We start from the raw sequence: 19,720 nt of genomic DNA, 5'->3' as shown, positions 1-19,720 counted from the left end.
TAATCACTTTCAAAACAGATGGTCATTAATTTAATTTAATTAAATGAGTTTTAGAAATAAGATAATTGCAGGATCAAAATATTATTAATTAAAGCATTTTTTTTTTAGGAATGCAGTCAGTCTCTCTGCAAACTGTTACGAATGAAAATCCTTCAGGACCAAGCCTTGGAACCGTACCCCAAGCTCGCTTCTTGCTCATCATGGTTAATATGCTAACGCTGCAGCATGGAGCCAACAGTCTTGGTCTTCTGTTGAACTCTGGTTTGCTCGCATTGACTCAAACAATTCTACGTCTGATAGGTCAGTAAAACAAAAATGGTCTGGTTCTATTATTCAAGAAGTTTCATTCTCTCTCTGCCTTCTCTTGGTCTTTTGCCATTTTCTTTACCTTTTATACAGGAAGATTATGTATGTGACCTTGTAGCATACTGGCAAGCAAGTTAAGAACTGCATTCTTAGCACAGTGGAAGGAGACACTGAAATATGTTTATTTGATTGTATCAAGCTATATTGTTTTTCTGAGGATATCTAGATACAAAGCTGATATTGCAGCAATCTTCCATTAGCATTTGGGAAGCTCGTCTTGAAAGAGTTTTATACTCAGGTGATCATTTCTGAATCTCTTTCTCCTCCACCCACCCCTCTCACCTCTTTTCACTCCATTGTGTATCTCTTTTTTTCCCCTTAATTTCAGAGTGAGTGCATCTCTATTCTTGCTATCTTAGAAGTTTTTGAAACCTATCAAAGCACTTTTACCTTGAAATATATTTCTCCTTAAGTCCCAGCTTTCACCTTGGAACCAATTTAAGCTCTCAAAAACACAAGCTACATCTTTCTTTTCTCTCAGTCTCCATAGTTGCCAGCTTGTTGATATTTGATGGTTGGCTGATAGCGTTCTAGAATAGCTTTTTGAGGCATCTGAATGGTAGGGTTATCTTATTGACATGGAAAAGAATGAAACTAAGGAGAGGATCGTTATGTCCTTTTGCATGATAGTCTTAATGTAGGCAAGTAAAGATGTAATACTGGTAGTTTTCCACTTAGAGGAAGGGTGGTGCATTATAATGAATTGTGGAAGAATGTAAATCCTTTAATATGGTGGTGAAGTTTAGGGGGAGAATGAAGGATGGCCTAAGATGGTGATAAGAAAGAGGTTAATCTTGGTTCTGGGGAGACTTGGAACTAAGCTCAAGGGATATTCACATGGAATGATGTCGGAAGTGGGCACAGACCAAAGTTGGATACAATTATATCGTCTCAATCTTTTCAACCTACTAGGGTCTTAACAATTAGGATTCCAGGTCTGTGTTGAGCTCCTTTGACTGTTTTAGCCTGTATATTATCTTCCTTCTAGCAATTTGGATAAAAGTAAGCTCTATTAATCAAATTGAAGCGTTTTCAATGGACACATACTTTTGCTCTTCGTTTGCATGTTGTGCAAATGACCTGCTCTAATGATTGGAGTCTTTCAAAATTATTTATAAATGTCAATACAGCCTTTCAAGCTGTAGAAAATGCTTTCTGATTTCTCATAACATTTCCTCAATCTCCTTTCATGATCTCATGACTATTAAAATAGTTGCTTTACTCAAGTCCTAAAGCAGCAAGCTATGGAATATTTTTATCTGAAGGTTTCTATTTATTTTGAGAGTATGTAGTCGGCACAATTTTGTTATAGAAATGAATGTTCTTTTTAAAAAACGCTTTCCTATGGTTTAGAACTTCGAGGAATGATAAATAATGCCGTCCAAAATGACCTAATTGTCAGTTTATAATTCAAAGAAGCGATTTGTACTTTCAGGAACAGGACCGTCCGTATCAAAATTGGAAAGAAACAGATTTAAAGGTGGGGCAGTTTTGTGCGCATTCGGTAAGTGTGCACCTTGAGTACTATGGAAACATATGGGTTAAAGAAATATATGTAGTGCGTTTTGTTTCTGTTCTCAAATTTACAAGTTATTTTTGAGTATTACGGCTTGTGGAGTAGTAGAATTATTAAAACTGAGGCATCTGATGGTTTATTTTCCCTGTGAGTTGATTTGGTGTTCATCTTTTATTACCTGCGCGCACACACAGAACTGCAGGTGCAGGTTTACAACAAAAAAAAAGTGTTGGAGTTTGAAGAAGAATCCTGACCCCAAACGTCACCTATCCATATCCGCTAGAGATAGTGCTTGACCCGTTGAATTCTTCCAGCGGTTTAAAAAAAAATGTTGGTTACCTGCACTTCAATAAAGTTGATCATAATAATCTCCCACAACAGATCTGCTTCATCATCCAGATCAGTGTAATGATCCTGACTTGGAACTTTTATCGTGTAGAAATTACCGATTATAATGATAGATTCAAATCCATGAATATCCAGCAAGATTTTCTCTTCCTGCCCAAAACACAGGAAATAAGTGGTGTAGGATTGCATCTAATAATTGATAGAATGGAATAGAATAAGGTATAAGGAATAAGGTATGAGACTATTGGAGTCTGATTGGGGAAATGGTGTTTATGAAGATTTATTTGCAAGTGAATAGGAGGGATGAATGCAAATGATCTTTGCTTAAGAAGATGTGATGTGCATAATCAAGGTTGACCCGTTGGTTTATTGTCACATGTTTATTGTCACATGTACCAGTTAAGGGAGAGTGAAATTTGAGTTATCATACAGCCATACTAAGTGAAAAACAATAAGACTCACAACCACATAAAGGTTAACATAAACTATCACCACAGTGGATTCCACATTCCACACTGTGATGGAAGGCAATTAAGTTCAATCTTCTTCCGCTTTGTTCTCCCGCGGTCGGGGCAGTCAAACCATCCGCAGTGGGGGCGATCAAAGCCCCTGCAGCCGACGATTGAAGCCTCCGTCGGGGTGATCGAAACTCCTGCGTCGGGGCAGTTGAAACCCTCTGTGGCATGGAGCTCCCGAATCGACCTCTTCTTACCAGAGACCGCGGGCTTCACGATGTTGAAGTCCACAGGCCCTGCAGTTGGAGCTTCGATCCCCAGCAAACGGATCGCAAGCTCCGCTATGTTAAAGTCCCGCAGACTCCCACGGCTTGGAGCGCCGGGTCGGTCTCCAGGAAAGTCCGCCAACTCCACGATGTTAGGCCGCAGTGGGGACGGAAATACGATACGGAAATAAAATCGCATCCGTCGAGGTATGAGATTGAAAAAAAGTTTTCCCCCCAACCCCCCCACGTAAATACAAACCAAGGTGCACTAAAACATACCTTTTTAACACATACTAAAAATAACAAAAAAGAAGAAAAGACACGAGGCAGTTGGCGAGGCAGACACTGCTGATAGCGCCACCCTGTGTTCATTTTGGGGTCAAACAGGCCTCCAAGGTGGCAAGTAACGTGAGCAGCCTAGGGGCATTGGGTAAACAAGTAGTTATCAGAGATTGTAATTATAATTATGCTCCTAGAGCTAAACCCCCCCCCCCCCCTTAGTCAAGTTCAGTAAAACACTGAGTCAAGCACTGGACCACTAAACTTTATTTTATGAAACAATAACAAACTCCCTATACAATACCTAACCACCGCGGGATCGATCCTTGTCTCTGCTTGTCCAAGCTCTTCAGCTTCGTGTAAGCAGATGCCTCCAAAAGGTTCCGCAGTCCCAAGTGCCCCTCCAGAAGATTGACAACGATCCCAGTGGGGGTCAACTTCGGGGCAGAACTACATGTGGGTGGTAGCCCCTACAAACCAATCACTGATATCAATTATATTAAAGTGTTATTGACAGTTCCCCAACCCAATTACAAAGTGCCCCATTACAATGTTTCTCCAGAAGCTTCTGGAAATCAAGTTAATCAAGTAATGCAATATTCTCCCAGGGTGTATAAACAAATTCAAACAAGGCTTCACACTTCAGCCAATCATCAAACAGTAACACAAACATCTATTAACAGTATTTACAACCCTTCTGCAGCAGGCCTCATACATTTTAACAATGGGGAGGACATCTAGACCTAACTTTATCTGATATTTCAATCTAGGACTTAGACTTTCTGGCACCAGCTCGCAGCTTGTAGGTTTACACAGAAAAAGAACAAACAGGCCCTGCAGATGCAAAGATCCTCCATTTTATAATAACTAATTTAGTCAATATTAACATAATGAAGGGCAAAATGACTGGCTTCAATCTTCTAAATAAATTAGGATAAATTACATCCAATGTTTTATTCGAACCAAGCATCTTTGATCAGTTCAGAGGAAATAGGAAGGATAAAGGAGTTTATCACGTAAGGGGAAGGCCTTTTTAGAACTTCTCTGTCATTGATTATGGCTTTATGATCTAAACATCGGGAGCTCATCGATGGGGAATCATTGAAGGGGAATGGTGTGGTCTACTGTTGTGGTCTACTGTCTGAAGCCTTCAAAAATAAAGCTCAGGTGAAAATATTATGGTTTGTGTCAGGAGTGGTATTTGTTTAAGAAGGAACTGCAGATGCTGGAATAACGAAGGTAGACAAAAGTGCTGGAGAAACTCAGCGGGTGCAACAGCATCTATAGAGTGAAGGAAATAGACAAAGTTTTGGGCTGAAACCCTTCTTCAGCCTGAAGAAGGGTTTCGGCCCGAAACGTTGCCTATTTCCTTCGCTCCATAAATGCTGCTGCACCTGCTGAGTTTCTCCAGCACTTTTGTCTACCAGTGGTATTTGTTTGTTCTTTAAAAGTCTGAGTAGGATGGTTTTGTGAGTGTTGAAAATCTAATTAGAAGAGTTTACAAGTGTCTGCTGGGCATTTGAAAAAGATAACATGTTGAACAGCGTGTAAGAGAGGAGTTTGATTGGAAATGTGCCTGAGGATGGTATGTTCAAAGATCATAAAGCGTCAAAAGTATTTGAGCAGAAGTAAATGACGGTGATTTTGAAGGTAGGAGAAAGTTTGAGGAGAAGTAGTTTATTAATTAGACAGACAATGGAAAGCTACAGCGCAAGGGATTAAGGTATTGGTTCTGAAGCACACACTTAGCATTGGCTATATTTAAGAGAGAGTTAGATGTGGCCCTTGTGGCTAAAGGGATCAGGGGGTATGGAGAGAAGGCAGGTACAGGATACTGAGTTGGATGATCAGCCATGATCATATTGAATGGCGGTGCAGGCTCGAAGGGCCGAATGGCCTACTCCACCTATTTTCTATGTTTCGGGGACCACAGATAATCAGAAAGGCTCATGGAATGCTGGCATTTGTTTCTAAGGGGATTGGAGTATAAAATGGGAAAGTCTACATTTTTTTTGTACTATGAACCAGTTTTGCCCCCTTTATTTAAGGAAAGATATCATTGGAAGCAGTCCGGGGAAGGTTCACTTGGATGATCCGAGATGTGGAGGGTTGTTTTATGAGAGAGTGTTTCATAGGTTGGAAAGTATTATTGGAGTATGGAAGAACAAGGGATGATTTGATTGAAACCTAAGCTGTTTGGGTCAAAGATCCTATAGCAAGATAGCCCACTCGACAAAAAAGACGTGGTACGGTCATGGGCAGATTCATGGGTAATTTTCGGCCCCATTTCCGTAACCGGCTTCCGTCTCCGCACCAAAGATCCCGTAGCGGAGCAAAGATACTAGTGCGGAGACGGAAGCCGGTTACGGAAACATCCTCGTAAAAATAAAAGTTATTTGGTAAAAAATCTTCTCCACATTTTCAGAATTATAATTTATTAACACAAACTGTTCCCCGCAACGTTGATTACACTGCGGGTCGGGTCGGGTTACTGAAATGGATGAAAAATGGCCCACGTTCTGCTCTGTTGCATACTACACGTCAGCCCATTGCATTTAGCAGGAGCGGTCTATCTTGCTCCGTCCGCTATAGGATCTTTGGTTTGAGTTGCTGGGCTGAGTAACTGCTGGAAGGCTGCCCCCTCATGGGAGATTTTCGGACCAGGTTAAGAGGGCGCACATTTAAGTCTGCGATGATAAACGATTTGTTTTGCCTCAAAAGATTGAGAGTCTCTGAAGTTCCTTGAGATAGAAATTTTCAATCTATTTCAAGGTTGGGTAGATTGCTTTATCAGAAATGAAACCTTGTGGGGATAGGGCAGGAAAATTAACTTGAAAGTTGGATTAGCCATTATACTATTGAATAGAGCAGAGCAGAGTCAAATGGCCTTCTGAAACTATATAATTTGCTCTTGTGTTCTTCAAGTACTTTCAGTGCAATATGGTTAGAAGAGCAATGTAGGTCACAAAGTAATTTTGAGTATGAATTGAAGTAGTTTGAGTTTTGGTTCAGATTGGAAGATGACAAGAAAGCTGTCATCTCTGTCAAATTCTGCAGACTTGTTGAAGGAAAATTGAAGGCCCAATGGAATGGAATTTCCGGAAGTATTTACTGTAGAGAAAACAGCCCTGGCATTATCTACGCCATCTGGCATGAGCCTAATGGTTTTTGTGGATGAGTGGAGGACCCTGAACTCTAGCTGCAGTTGGGCCATATTATAGAATGAATTACCAAGATAACCTCAAGTTTATGCTCCATGAACTTGTTACAAATCTTTCAGCTTGCAAGAACAAATGTGATTTTGAAAAGTGCAAGCTTTACTGGAGATATACCCACCAAAAGTAGAGGCAAAGAAATAGTTAAGCAATGCTGTAGAGATGTGGGAAGTCGAGGACACTCATATAACCATATAACAATTACAGCACGGAAACAGGCCATCTCGACCCCTCTAGTCCGTGCCAAACACATAATCTCCCCTAGTCCCATATACCTGCGCTCAGACCATAACCCTCCATTCCTTTCCCATCCATCTGGGACTCATCTGGGCAGTTCAATGTTAGAAACTGGTTGCTCATTACTTATGGGTAGATGTTTGATGGAAACATCGGTGCATATATACGGATTACTTTAATTTTTGCAAGAGTACAAATAGCAAACGACCTTGAAGACAGTAAAGGGGTTGGGCTAGACATATCTGGAGAGAACCACCGAGGATTAGAACTGGAGTAAATTTCGAGCTCAGGAGGAACCATAGTATTATTTTTTCCAAAATTAAGACAGATATTTAAAAAAATATGGAGTAATTGGATATATTGAAGGTTGGATATTTCTGAAAGATCTGAAGAGTAGTCCCGTTGGTACGCGATTTAGAAGGGGGAGAAGCCGCAATGTAATTTTGTAATTGTGGACTCATTCCAGTAAATTGGGCTAAGAAAAGTGATGGAATATTGCTAATCTTGTTTTGTTCAGTAAGGGGAAAGCTGCCTGGTAAGCATTGACCAGTGCCAGGGTTACCATATTTTTTTTTCTATTTTTTAACTAAGAAATTGAAGAAGCACTTGATGAACTATTGTGACCATTTGCATAAACAGAAAGTGCTGAAGAAACTCAGCTTGTCAGGCAGGATCTGTGGAGGGAATGGGCAGATGATGTTTTGGGTCGAGACCCACGTTAAGACTGATTGGAGTAGGAGGGAGAATGCTGGAAAAGCGAGGTGGGGTAGGACAAAGCCAGGCTAGTGATAGGTGTGTTCAGATGAGGTGGAGGTTGATTGGTAGATGAAATGCGGCAAAGCCTGGAGCTGAAAAGGAAATACAAGGGGGTCAGATATGAAATAAGAGGAGTGAAATTAAAGCTGGTGGAAGGAGACAAGGGGGAGAGGAAAGAGGATGGGATAAAAAGGAATTATGGGACTTTGGGATGGGAGATGGGAGTTATTGCTTGAAATCGGAGAATTATATGTTCATACCATTTTGTTGTAAATTATCCAAGTGGAATATGAAATGCTATTCCTCCAGTTTGCATGTGGCCTCACTCTGGCAAGTGGTGAGACATAGGACAGAAAGGTTGGTCTGGGAAGGGAAGTTAAATGGTTAGCAACCAGGAACTCCAGTAGGCCTTCGTGAACAGGGTGCTTGATTGGTGAAATGCTTGCCTCATCGACGCTTGATCTCGCCAATGTGAAGGAGGCCACGTCAGATTTGCATGCATGAATTTGTCACTTCTGACCTCTATTAAAGAGGCCAACTCTCCAGAACATAGCAATCTGGACTATACGTCTTCCCACCCTGCCCCCTGAAAAGACTCCATCCCCTACTCCCAATTCCTCCGCCTACGCCGCATCTGTTCCCAGGAGGAGACATTTCATACCAGGGCATCGGAAATGTCCTCGTTCTTCAGGGAACGGGGATTCCCCTCCGCCACCATAGATGAGGCTCACACCAGGGTCTCATCCATACCCCGTAACACTGCTCTCTCTCCCCATCCCCGCACACGCAACAAGGGCAGAGTCCCTCTGGTCCTCACCTTTCACCCCACCAGCCGGCAAATACAACACATAATCCTCCGCCATTTCCGCCACCTCCAACGTGACCCCACCACTCGCCACATCTTCCCATCTCCCCCCATGTCTGCCTTCCGCAAAGACCGCTCCCTCCGCAACTCCCTCGTCAATTCTTCCCTTCCCTCCCGCACCACCCCCTCCCCGGGCACTTTCCGTTGCAACCGCAAGAAATGCAACACCTGTCCCTTCACCTCCCCCCTCGACTCCATTCAAGGTCCCAAGCAGTCGTTCCAGGTACGACAAAGGTTCACCTGTATCTCCTCCAACCTCATCTACTGCATCCGCTGCTCTAGATGCCAGCTGATTTACATCGGTGAGACCAAGCGTAGGTTGGGCGACCGTTTCGCCGAACACCTCCGCTCAGTCCGCAATAACCTACCTGACCTCCCGGTGGCTCAGCACTTCAACTCCCCCTCCCATTCCCAATCCGACCTCTCTGTCCTGGGTCTCCTCCATTGCCAGAGTGAGCAACAGCGGAAATTGGAGGAACAGCACCTCATATTCCATCTGGGGTCCTTGCGTCCTTATGGCATCAACATTGAATTCCCCCAATTTGGCTAGCCTGTGCTGTCTCCTCCCCTTCCTTCACCCTCTAGCTGTCTCCTCCCACCCTCCCATCCGCCCGCCCTCGGGCTCCTCCTCCTCCCCCCTTTTTCCTTCTTTCTTTCCCCACCCCCCATCAGTCTGAAGAAGGGTTTCGGCCCGAAACGTCGCCTATTTCCTTCGCTCCATAGATGCTGCTGCACCCGCTGAGTTTCCCCAGCAATTTTGTGTACCTTCTCCAGAACATCAGTTCACCCTGCCCACATTTCTCTCATATGATCAGAAATCAATCTTTAAATAAAAATATACTTTTCAAATGTGTGGTATTGCTCGAGGAAAGGGGAAATAAGAATTGTATTTGTTGTTGGTTCATCATTTTATAAACAGGCTATGATGTAAAAGGAGCTCAGTTGCTGACCTCTCAACCATGCTAAACACATTGCTTGCTTTAACTTTGCTGCTGACAGATTTTAAATCTTTTTAATCCAACACAAGCAAAGTTTTATCTGCCTGTCCATGACTGACTGTGAACAGTTAATTCCTAAATTAAAGTCAATGACTATGTTAGAGCAATAAATGAAGATCTTTAATGTGTGTTTTTGCCCTTTTAGTCTCTTACCAGAAATGAATAAGTCAACAGCACACTAGGTGTCAACTCTTTATAACTCATTGAAAGACCACCTTGATATTGCATGGAGTGCATTCTGTGCAATGCCTTTGGTCTTGGATCTCCAGCTTCTTGTTAGTTTTTTGTTTAGTCCTTCACTTAATCAGCTCTCATGGTCTGAAGATAGATGGCCATGAGTAGTCGCAAATCTTGACTTTTTTTTTTAAGCAACTTCCAAAATTGGATTCTGTCTAGCTGCCCATCTTCACCCAGCATCTAGCTTCGCACAGTGTATATTTCAATCTTGAATTTTTTTTAAAATGTTGGATCTGCTGCAAGATCCTGCAAGAATATCTAGTACCTTATTTATTTAATGCATTCCAAATGCAATTACAGAATCAAAGTAGCTTTGAAACTGCGAAATCACTTGATTTGGAAGCGTGTCCTCAGTTATTTCCTAATTGTCTCTTGCTTGCCATTTCTGTGAGGAAAATAAAGGAGGCTCAAAGGTGTCCATGTGATGTATTGCACTTAGCAGTTTGAGATATACAGATTTAGCGATGATTTAAAAATATATATTTTGCCTCCTGGAAAATGTACCGATGTAACTTTGCAGTAATGGAGGTTTAAACCTAATATGGTATTATTCCCCCCCCCCCCCTCCCCCCCCCACCCTCAAGGTCCTGCGTCTGACAGTGGGGAGGATGATGTTGGTGCTTCTCTTCATGGAGCCTCGGCCACTGTTTTGGAGGAGTCCAGGAAGGAGACCACGCCAGTTCCACTGCCTGTCTCTGGTCCAGACTTAGCAGCAATGATGAAGATGGGCACGAAGGTCATGAGAGGTGTAGACTGGAAATGGGGGGACCAGGTACCGAGGCAAACTAATAGTCATTTATTCTAAAAACTATTATCAAAGTAGAATTTGTCTCATTATCTGCAATTCGTTCTCATCTGACACATAGCTAACAATGGCCTGTTTCCTTTATCATCAATACTTTTTTTAAATATCTTTGATTCATTTGTTCTACATCGCCATTGAAATCTCTCGTTTCCATTTCCCATGTCTGAAGAAGGGTCTCGACCCGAAACATCTCCTATTCATTTTCTCCAGTGATGTTGGCTGACCTGCTGAGTTACTCCAGCTCTATCTTCGATTTTGTATTTATTGGGTTGTTAATTTCAGAGGGGCAAAACGGGAAAGGATTAAAAACATTCTTTTTTTTTTACTGATTCAACTTTGGAATACCTATAGAGAGCACCACAGGTTCCTCTGGTTTTGTATTTGATTGATTGAAGGGTGTGGCAAGTATGCAGGTCCGTAGGACCCCTGAGTCCATACTGACCATTGATCACCATACACCAGTGGGAGAGTCCAGGACCAGAGGTCATAGCCTCAGAGTTAAAGGATGTTCTATTAGGAAGGAGATGAGGAGAAATTTACTTAGTAAGAGGGTGGTGAATCTGTGGAATTCTTTGCCACAGAAGGCTGCGGAGGCCGTCAGTGGATAAGGCAGAGATAGATTCTTGATTCGTACAGTGGCCAGAGGTTGTGGGGAGAAGGCAGGAGGATGGGGTTGGTTCAGCCATGATTGAATGGCGGAGTAGTCTTGACGGGCCGAATGGCCTAATTCTACTATCACTTAGGACCTTATGACACTAGTTCTATCGTCTTCTTGCGTTTGGCGTGCACAGCCTAAAGTTGTTGATCAACTTGTTCTATTTGATCTTGTCTGTGCACGTCGGGTTGATTGCATTAGTCGAAACTGGGTGGGCCACGTGAAGGTTGCAATCTCCCACCCCACTAGTTCTATGTTATCCCCCTTTCACATCCACTCTACACATTAAGGGCAATTTACATAGAATAATTAACCTACAAGCCTGCATGTCTTTGGGATGTGAGAGGAACAAGAGCACCTGGAGAAAACCCACGCGGTCACAGAGTGAACACTATGCTCCGTGTAGGCAGCACAGCACCCGGGGTCAGGATCAACTTGGATCTCTGGTGTTGTGACGCAGTAGCTCTGCCTGTTAGGCCACTGTGCCGCCTTTTATTTTTATAATTATTTTAATTGGACCTATGCTCTCCTTCCATGGATTTCTGCAGTTTTTCTGTCACTTCTGCTTCATGGCCAAGTTTTTTTGTTTAATGTGAACTTTTGTGTCTGATCCTGATGTTCTTTGGGCGAAAACAGAGAAGTCTTTTTATGATTTGGGGGCTTAACTCTGTTTCTGATTTATGAAAGTGTTTAAAATTTCATCTGGTGAAGCTTGCATAATAAGTTTGCATAATGAGTACCTTTCGTGGCTGTGTATGCACACTATGTTTCCGTAGTTCATTCAAAGGTTACGTTGAATTCTTTCCAGTGAGGCAGCAATCACAACTTTGATATTGGTTGCAGTGAAGCTGTCAGAAAAGAAGTGTTTAATCATTTTTGATGACAATTTTATTTCACCATAAACTGATTGTTGATCTAAAGTGCCAAGTAGGGAGTAGGCAAGGGAAAAGCAGGAAAGGGAGGATTGTAGGTACACAAAAATGCTGGAGAAACTCAGCGGGTGCAGCAGCATCTATGGAGCGAAGGAAATAGGTAACGTTTCGGGCCGAAACCCGAAACGTTACCTATTTCCTTCGCTCCATAGATGCTGCTGCACCCGCTGAGTTTCTCCAGCATTTTTGTGTACCTTCGATTTTCCAGCATCTGCAGTTCCTTCTTGAACACAAGCGAGGATTGTACTTGTGGGGAAAAAAGCATATTCTCTGAGAAATTCATCCTTCATTTTAAAACCCTTGGCGATCGAAAACACTTAATTTTCTTCTTCGCTGCTCCACTCTTTCAGGTTTTTTTTAGTCCAAGAAAAGAGGATGTTAATCTGATTTGACTTTATGTGTTATAAAATTAATATCTGGTATATTGTTTCATTTATAATTTTTTACCTTGTCCATTTGCATCTTCTACTTCAGGATGGACCTCCTCCAGGATTAGGCCGTGTCATTGGGGAATTGGGCGACGATGGTTGGATCAGGGTCCAGTGGGACACTGGGAGCACCAACTCCTACAGGATGGGAAAGGAAGGGAAGTACGACCTGAAACTGGCTGATCCACCGCCCACTGCACAGCAAACTGCTGACGACTCCGATACAGAAGATGACGCTGGTTAGTGGTTAAATACTTGGTGAATTATTAACATTTATTCTTGATGGAACTTGCTGATTTGATGCTTTTTGTGAGAAAGACATATCCTGGGACATACAACTACGCAACAGAATGATTTTTAAACTAACCTTTAATTCAACATTGAAAGGTTGAAATTGAAATTTAATAATTTACCTTTCCTCTAAATATTTAGGAATACTGGCTTTACCTGGCACTAAATGTTACTTCCTTATCATGTGCCTAAACACTGTAAATGGTTTGATTGTAATTATGTATTGTCGTTCCTGTGACTGGTTGGCATGCAACAAAAGCTTTTCACTAGCTCGGTACTCGTGACAATTAACTAAACTGAACTGAAGCAGTTGGATCTGAATACAGAAGTTTTGATTCAGCCTATTTTATAAAGGGGAAACCACTCTTCTTTAGGCAGGAATTGAAAATGTAGTTCTGACAGGGTTGTCAACATGTTTTATATCTATTTATTTTATTTTTTTACTTTTATTTTAATTTTAGTCACATTATATTTTAGCGAGTCTTGGTCCTGGAGGGTTTCTGAGCCATTTCACAATGAATGCAACTCTGGCATTCAGTGTAAGCTCTGCATGTATCTAATGGCGTCTTATCAAGTATAATTGATGTGAAAGAACTGCAGATGCTGGTTTAAATCGAAGGTAGACACACAATGCTGGAGTAACTCAGCGGGTCAGGCAGCATCTCTGGAGAGAAGGAATGTGCGACATTTCGGGTCGAGACCCTTCTTCAGACTGATGTGACAATTGATGTGAGCTTCAGTTCACATTTTTGGAAGGCTGAGAAAAAAAAATGTTTGCTTTTAGAAAAATAAATAATACAGCATAACATTTTCTTGTGTGCACAGAAGTGGAACCTGTGGAAAAGAACACCCATCCAACAGTGATGCTGTTGATGGCAACAGTTAACCTTCTGCAGATTTTATCCCTTTCTGCTGGAATTCACTCAGATGTTGTCCCAAATGAAGCTATTAAAACTCTATGTGGGCTTTTGAGGATGCTGGTGGAGAGTGGAGCCTCGGATAAAACAGGTATTGAACTGTAAAATATGGGATCAATCTTTAAATAGTGACAATGTCTCAAGTTCATTCATTTATTATTAAGGAATTAAAAATACCTTTTTAAAATAACTAGAATAATGATATTTTTATTTTTTGAGATATTGAAGTACGATAGTCTGCTGTAATGCTTCTGGGAATTGTAAAATAGAAGCTCTATGGTTTCTCATTGCATACAGCTGCTTAGTCACATTGTGACTGGTTATTAACTATTGGATCTGTGTTGAAATTCTACATTTACTGGTCATCTACCCAATCTCACAAAGTTTGTTGGCGGCATGGTGGCGCAGCGGTAGAGTTGCTGCCTTACAGCGCTTGCTGCGCCAGAGATCTTGTCTGTACGGTCTTTGAACGTTCTCCCTGTGACCGTGTGGGTTTTCGCCAAGATCTTCAGTTTCCTCCCACACTCCAAAGACTTACGGGTTTGTAGGAGGAACTACGGGTTTAAGAAGGAACTGCAGATGCTGGAAAATCGAAGGTACACAAAAAAGCTGGAGAAACTCAGCGGGTGCTCACACAAATGTTTGTAGGCTAACTGGCTTGGGTTTATATACTTGGTGTAAGTGTAAATTGTCCCTAGTATGTGTAGGATAGTGTTAATATGCAGGGATCACTGGTCGGCGTGGACTCGGTGGGCCGAAGGGCCTGTTTCCACGCTGTATCTCTAAACTAAACTATAGGTCATTCCTAAACACCTGGATGTAGATTATGTATTCTATAAAGTCAATGATAAAATTGTTTTATTTAATTGTTTGGACTATGAATAATTCCTATTGAGAAGAATGGTTTTGTTGTTCTTGTATATCAGTTTGTTATACTTGGCAAAAGAAGAGCTTTGGTAATCAAAAGCTGGCCTTAGACTGACAGGATGTATAAGCAAATATGTTGCCAGGAGTTTGGAATGGATGTTTTTTTTTAAATTCTGCAATTCAATCTTTGAGGAATACTTTTATTGTCTGCATCGATCTGCTGCAATATATAAAAGCACACGTGTTTTGGGGAAAAGGTAAAATATTCATGTTATTATTTCTAGCTCCTTCAGTAAACAAAATTGTATCCAGAGAGCAGCACAGGAGCTGGTGTACACTGGGTTTCATTAGGAGCATAGCACTTACTCCTCGAATGTGTGGCACGATGAGTTCGCCTCAATGGATTAGCTTGCTAACCAGGATTGTGGAAGGACAACAGTCGTTCATTGCTGTATCTTTGCAGCGGCAGGTGAGAAATTCTGTTAAATTCTTTTTTTAGAAGAGCCAAGGTCTAGAAGGATTTAAAATATTATTAAAACAATTTGTAGGTTAATTGGCCCCTGTAAATTGCCTCTAGTGTGTAGGGAGGGGCAAAATGGGAGAACATAGAACTGGTGTGAGTTCATGGACTCAGTGGATCGGAGGGCCTGTTTCCATGCTGTTTCCATGTATCTCTCAACTAAATACGCTTGTTGTCTAAAGTGTTCCCCCACACACTCATCATCCAAACATATAAGTATTTGTTTTTGTGCTCCTACAAAGTGAGGAATATTGTTAAACAATATTCAAATGCTGATGCAGGATATTTGAAATAAAACCAGAAAAGACTGAGATACCCTACATGTCAGCAGCATCTATGGTGAAGGAAGCAGAATTGAAGTTTCAGGTCAGAGACCTTTGAATCTGATGAGTATATCCAGTATTTTCTGCTTTTATTACTTATGAGATAATCAGTGAAAATAGATCTGTCTGTGGAATCTAAAGTTGGGGGGTCTGACAGAGTCCAACACGTACTCATACACCATGAGTATGTCTTATTTAAGGAACATTCATATCTGGTTTCACCAAGGTACTTCCAACCCACCTCTTTCCCAGCTCTTCCCACCATGCACCCACATACCTCTCATCCCTAAACAGAACCATTGGCCACGATCTTTGTTCAAACTCAAGAATGTAAGAAATCCGAGCAGAATCCAGGCTTTCCCCATTCAAACTTGCTCCACCATTTAAGGTCATGGCTCATCTAATACCTCTGTCATTTCCTAGTACGATCATAGTATTCCTTCATTCCCTGAATGCTCAGAAATCTCAATTTTCAATAAACACAATGACTGAAGTTCCACAGCCTCCAATGTTCACCAGTGGAAATGAAATGTTTTCTCCTCTCAGTCCTAAATAGTGTATCCCTTACTTTTAAACTCTGCCCGGTCCTGGATTTCTCTGTCAAGGGAAACATCTTCTCTGTATCTGGGCAGTCAAGCTTTTTAACCATTTTGTAAGTTTTAAAGAGATCTTTCTCATTCTTTGTGGAATACAGTCCTTGTCTACTCCAGTTTCCTCACTTATGAAATCAGTTAATCTTTTTTTCAAATAAAATTGTCTTAAGGCTTGCTTCTAAAGAGGTTTTTATTCTAAACCTCTTGTTATGAAGGCTAACATAGCAGATTGCCCACTATATCTGCACGTTAGAGTAATGTATAAGTACACACAAGTCTTACTGAACATTATTGCTATCCAATCTCTTGCCATTTGACAAATACTTTGCTTTTTGGTAATGCTTGCCAAAGTTGATACTCTCACATTTTCTTCCACATTATGTTCATTTTGCTGTGTGCTCCATCCATTAAGCATGTTTATGCTTCCCATCAATTTTCTTTATACCCTTCTCTGTACTCGCAGCCTAGTTTGGCATATATTTGGATGTGTAACATTTAAGTGTAACATTGAGCCAGATTAGGGAAATAGATTGTGAATAGTTGGGGCCCAGGCATCAATACCACCACTAACTCACCAGTTACAACCTAGAAAATATCTGTTATTCCCATTCATTACTTTCTGTCTAATGACCAACTCTTTCTCCATGTCAGTAAATTATCTCCAATTCCATGTGCTCTCACCTTGTTAAAAAAATCTCCTTTGTGGTGGTTTATCGAAAGCCTTCTGAAAACGTAAATACAACACATCCATTGGTTTCCCCCTTATCTATTCTATTAGTCAAAGAGAACACTCCTCAAAGAGCTGGAGCAGATTAGTCAATGTGAAATTTTTTTTTTCCTTGCATAAATCTATTTTGACTCTGCAAAATCATTTTATTCTTTTCAAGGTTTTCTTGTACTACATCTTTCACTATAGATTCCAGTAGTTTTCTTGCCACCTGTCAGGCTAGTGGGTGGATATTAACCATTTTCTCTTTCCTTTCTTAATAGTCGGGTCATGTTTGCTACATTCCAATTAACAGGAGCAATTAGGGCGGCACAATGGCACAGCTAGTAGAGCTTCAGGTCTGATCCTGACTCGGGTGGTGTCTGTTGAGTTTGCACATTCTTCCTGTGACCTTATGGGTTTCTTCCCGCGTTCCAAAGATGTCCGGATTTATAGGTTACTTGGTCTCTGTAAAATTGTCCCTAATGTGCAGGGAATGGATGAGAAAATGGGATACCATGGAACTAGTGTGAACAGGTGATCGATGGCCTCAGTAGGCTGAAAGGCCTGTTTCCATGCTGTATCTAACAAGACCAAACTGATTTCAGAACCTGCAGAACATTGGAGGATGACCACCAGATCATCTGCCATCTTGAAAGTCATTTACTTCAAACCTCCGACATGGATTATCGGTCTTTGGGATTTTTTTTTCAATTTTCAATCTCCAGTACTTTGACAAATTGTTTCCTCAGTTCCTGCTTCTTGCTAGACCCTTGTTTCTCGAAGATATCTAGCAGTTATTATGTGGCTACTTATGTGTCTGCAACCACATCCTCAGCTGATGACAATTTGAACCGTCTGGCCCAAACATACTTTCCTATTGATCTACCAGGTATTCTTCTGATATTACAGCAGTGCTTTGGCAGGATAGATTGGAGGGCTCATCTAGGGAGGCTATTTGGGTGGAACTGAGAAGTGGGAAAGGGGTAGTAACACTTATAGGGGTGTATTATAGACCGCCAAATGGGGATCGGGAATTGGAAGAGCAAATATGTAAGGAGATAGCAGATATTAGTAGTAAGCACAAAGTAGTGATTGTGGGAGATTTCAACTTTCCACAAATAGACTGGGAAACACATTCGGTAAACGGGCTGGATGGTTTGGAGTTTGTAAAATGTGTGCAGGATAGTTTTTTGCAGCAATACATAGAGGTACCTACTAGAGGAGGGGCAGTGTTGGACCTCCTGTTAGGAAATGAGACGGGACAGGTGGCGGAGGTATGCGTTGGGGAGCACTTCGGGTCCAGTGATCGCAATACCATTAGTTTCAATATAATTATGGAGAGGGTCAGAACTGGACCTAGGGTTGAGATTTTTGATTGGAGAAAGGCTAACTTTGATGAGATGCGAAATGATTTAAAAGGAGTGAACTGGGACATTTTGTTTTATGGGAAGGATGTAGAAGAGAAATGGAGGACATTTAAAGGGGACATTTTAAGAGTACAGAATCTTTATGTTCCTGTTCGGTTGAAAGAAAACAGTGAAAAGTGGAAAGAGCCCTGGTTTTCAAGGGAAATTGGACATCTTGTTCGGAAAAAGAGGGAGATCTACAATAATTATAGGCAGCATGAAGTAAATGAGGTGCTTGAGGAGTATAAGGAATGTAAAAAGAATCTTAAGAAAGAAATTAGAAAAGCTAAAAGAAGACATGGGGTTGCTTTGGCAAGTAAGGTGAAAGTAAATCCAAAGGGTTTCTACAGCTATATTAATAGCAAAAGGATAACGAGGGATAAAATTGGTCCATTGGAGAGACGGAGTGGACAGCTATCTGCAGAGCCAAAAGAGATGGGGGAGATATTGAACAATTTCTTTTCTTCGGTATTCACCAAGGAGAAGGATATTGAATTATGTGAGGTAAGGGAAACTAGTAGAGTAGCTATGGATACTATGAGTTTCAAAGTAAAAGAAGTACTGACACTTTTGAAAAATATAAAAGTGTATAAGTCTCCAGGTCCTGACAGGATATTCCCTAGGACATTGAGGGAAGTTAGCGTAGAAATAGCCGGGGCTATGACAGAAATATTTCAAATGTCATTAGAAACGGGAATAGTCCCCGAGGATTGGCGTACTGCGCATGTTGTTCCATTGTTTAAAAAGGGTTCTAAGAGTAAACCTAGCAATTATAGGCCTGTTAGTTTGACTTCAGTGGTGGGCAAATTAATGGAAAAGATACTTAGAGATAATATATATAAGCATCTGGATAAACAGGGTCTGATTAGGAACAGTCAGCATGGATTTGTGCCTGGAAGGTCATGTTTGACTAATCTTCTTGAATTTTTTGAAGAGGTTACTAGGGAAATTGACGAGGGTAAAGCAGTGGATGTTGTCTATATGGACTTTAGTAAGGCCTTTGACAAGGTTCCTCATGGAAGGTTGGTTAAGAAGGTTAAACTGTTGGGTATAAATGCAGGAATAGCAAGATGGATTCAGCAGTGGCTGAATGGGAGAAGCCAGAGGGTAATGGTGGATGGCTGTTTGTCGGGTTGGAGGCAGGTGACTAGTGGGGTTTCTCAGGGATCGGTGTTGGGTCCTTTGTTGTTTGTCATGTACATCAATGATCTGGATGAAGGTGTGGTAAATTGGATTAGTAAGTATGCAGATGATACCAAGATAGGGGGTGTTGTGGATAATGAAGATGATTTTCAAAGTGATTTAGGCCATTTGGAAGAATGGGCTGAAAGATGGCAGATGGAGTTTAATGCTGATAAATGTGAGGTGCTACACCTTGGCAGGACAAATCAAAATAGGACGTACATGGTAAATGGTAGGGAATTGAAGAATACAGTTGAACAGAGGGATCTGGGAATAACCGTGCATAGTTCCTTGAAGGTGGAATCTCATATAGATAGGGTGGTAAAGAAAGCTTTTGGTATGCTAGCCTTTATAAATCAGAGCATTGAGTATAGAAGCTGGGATGTAATGTTAAAATTGTACAAGGCATTGGTGAGACCAAATCTGGAGTATGGTGTACAATTTTGGTCGCCCAATTATAGGAAGGATGTCAACAAAATAGAGAGAGTACAGAGGAGATTTACTAGAATGTTGCCTGGGTTTCAACAACTAAGTTACAGAGAAAGGTTGAATAA

General features: G+C 41.4%; 1 protein-coding gene across 5 annotated transcripts in view; it reads left to right on the top strand.

The window, feature by feature from the left end:
• herc2 (HECT and RLD domain containing E3 ubiquitin protein ligase 2) overlaps window positions 1-19,720 on the top strand; it is a 188,683-nt gene that overhangs the window by 84,312 nt on the left and 84,651 nt on the right. For 4 of the 5 annotated variants that reach the window (XM_033023263.1, XM_033023264.1, XM_033023262.1 and 1 more), the window contains exons 34-39: window positions 109-300; window positions 1,802-1,870; window positions 10,123-10,310; window positions 12,405-12,597; window positions 13,475-13,657; window positions 14,718-14,902. In XM_033023263.1, coding sequence (XP_032879154.1) covers window positions 109-300; window positions 1,802-1,870; window positions 10,123-10,310; window positions 12,405-12,597; window positions 13,475-13,657; window positions 14,718-14,902 — 1,010 coding nt within the window. The remainder of the gene's footprint in view (window positions 1-108; window positions 301-1,801; window positions 1,871-10,122; window positions 10,311-12,404; window positions 12,598-13,474; window positions 13,658-14,717; window positions 14,903-19,720) is intronic. The other variant, XM_033023265.1, reaches the window with a different exon arrangement.

Source organism: Amblyraja radiata, chromosome 6 (assembly GCF_010909765.2).
Source record: "Amblyraja radiata isolate CabotCenter1 chromosome 6, sAmbRad1.1.pri, whole genome shotgun sequence".
NCBI lineage: Eukaryota > Metazoa > Chordata > Chondrichthyes > Rajiformes > Rajidae > Amblyraja > Amblyraja radiata.
Note: the sequence above shows the minus strand (reverse complement) of the source record. Positions and strands in the feature narration are given on the sequence as shown.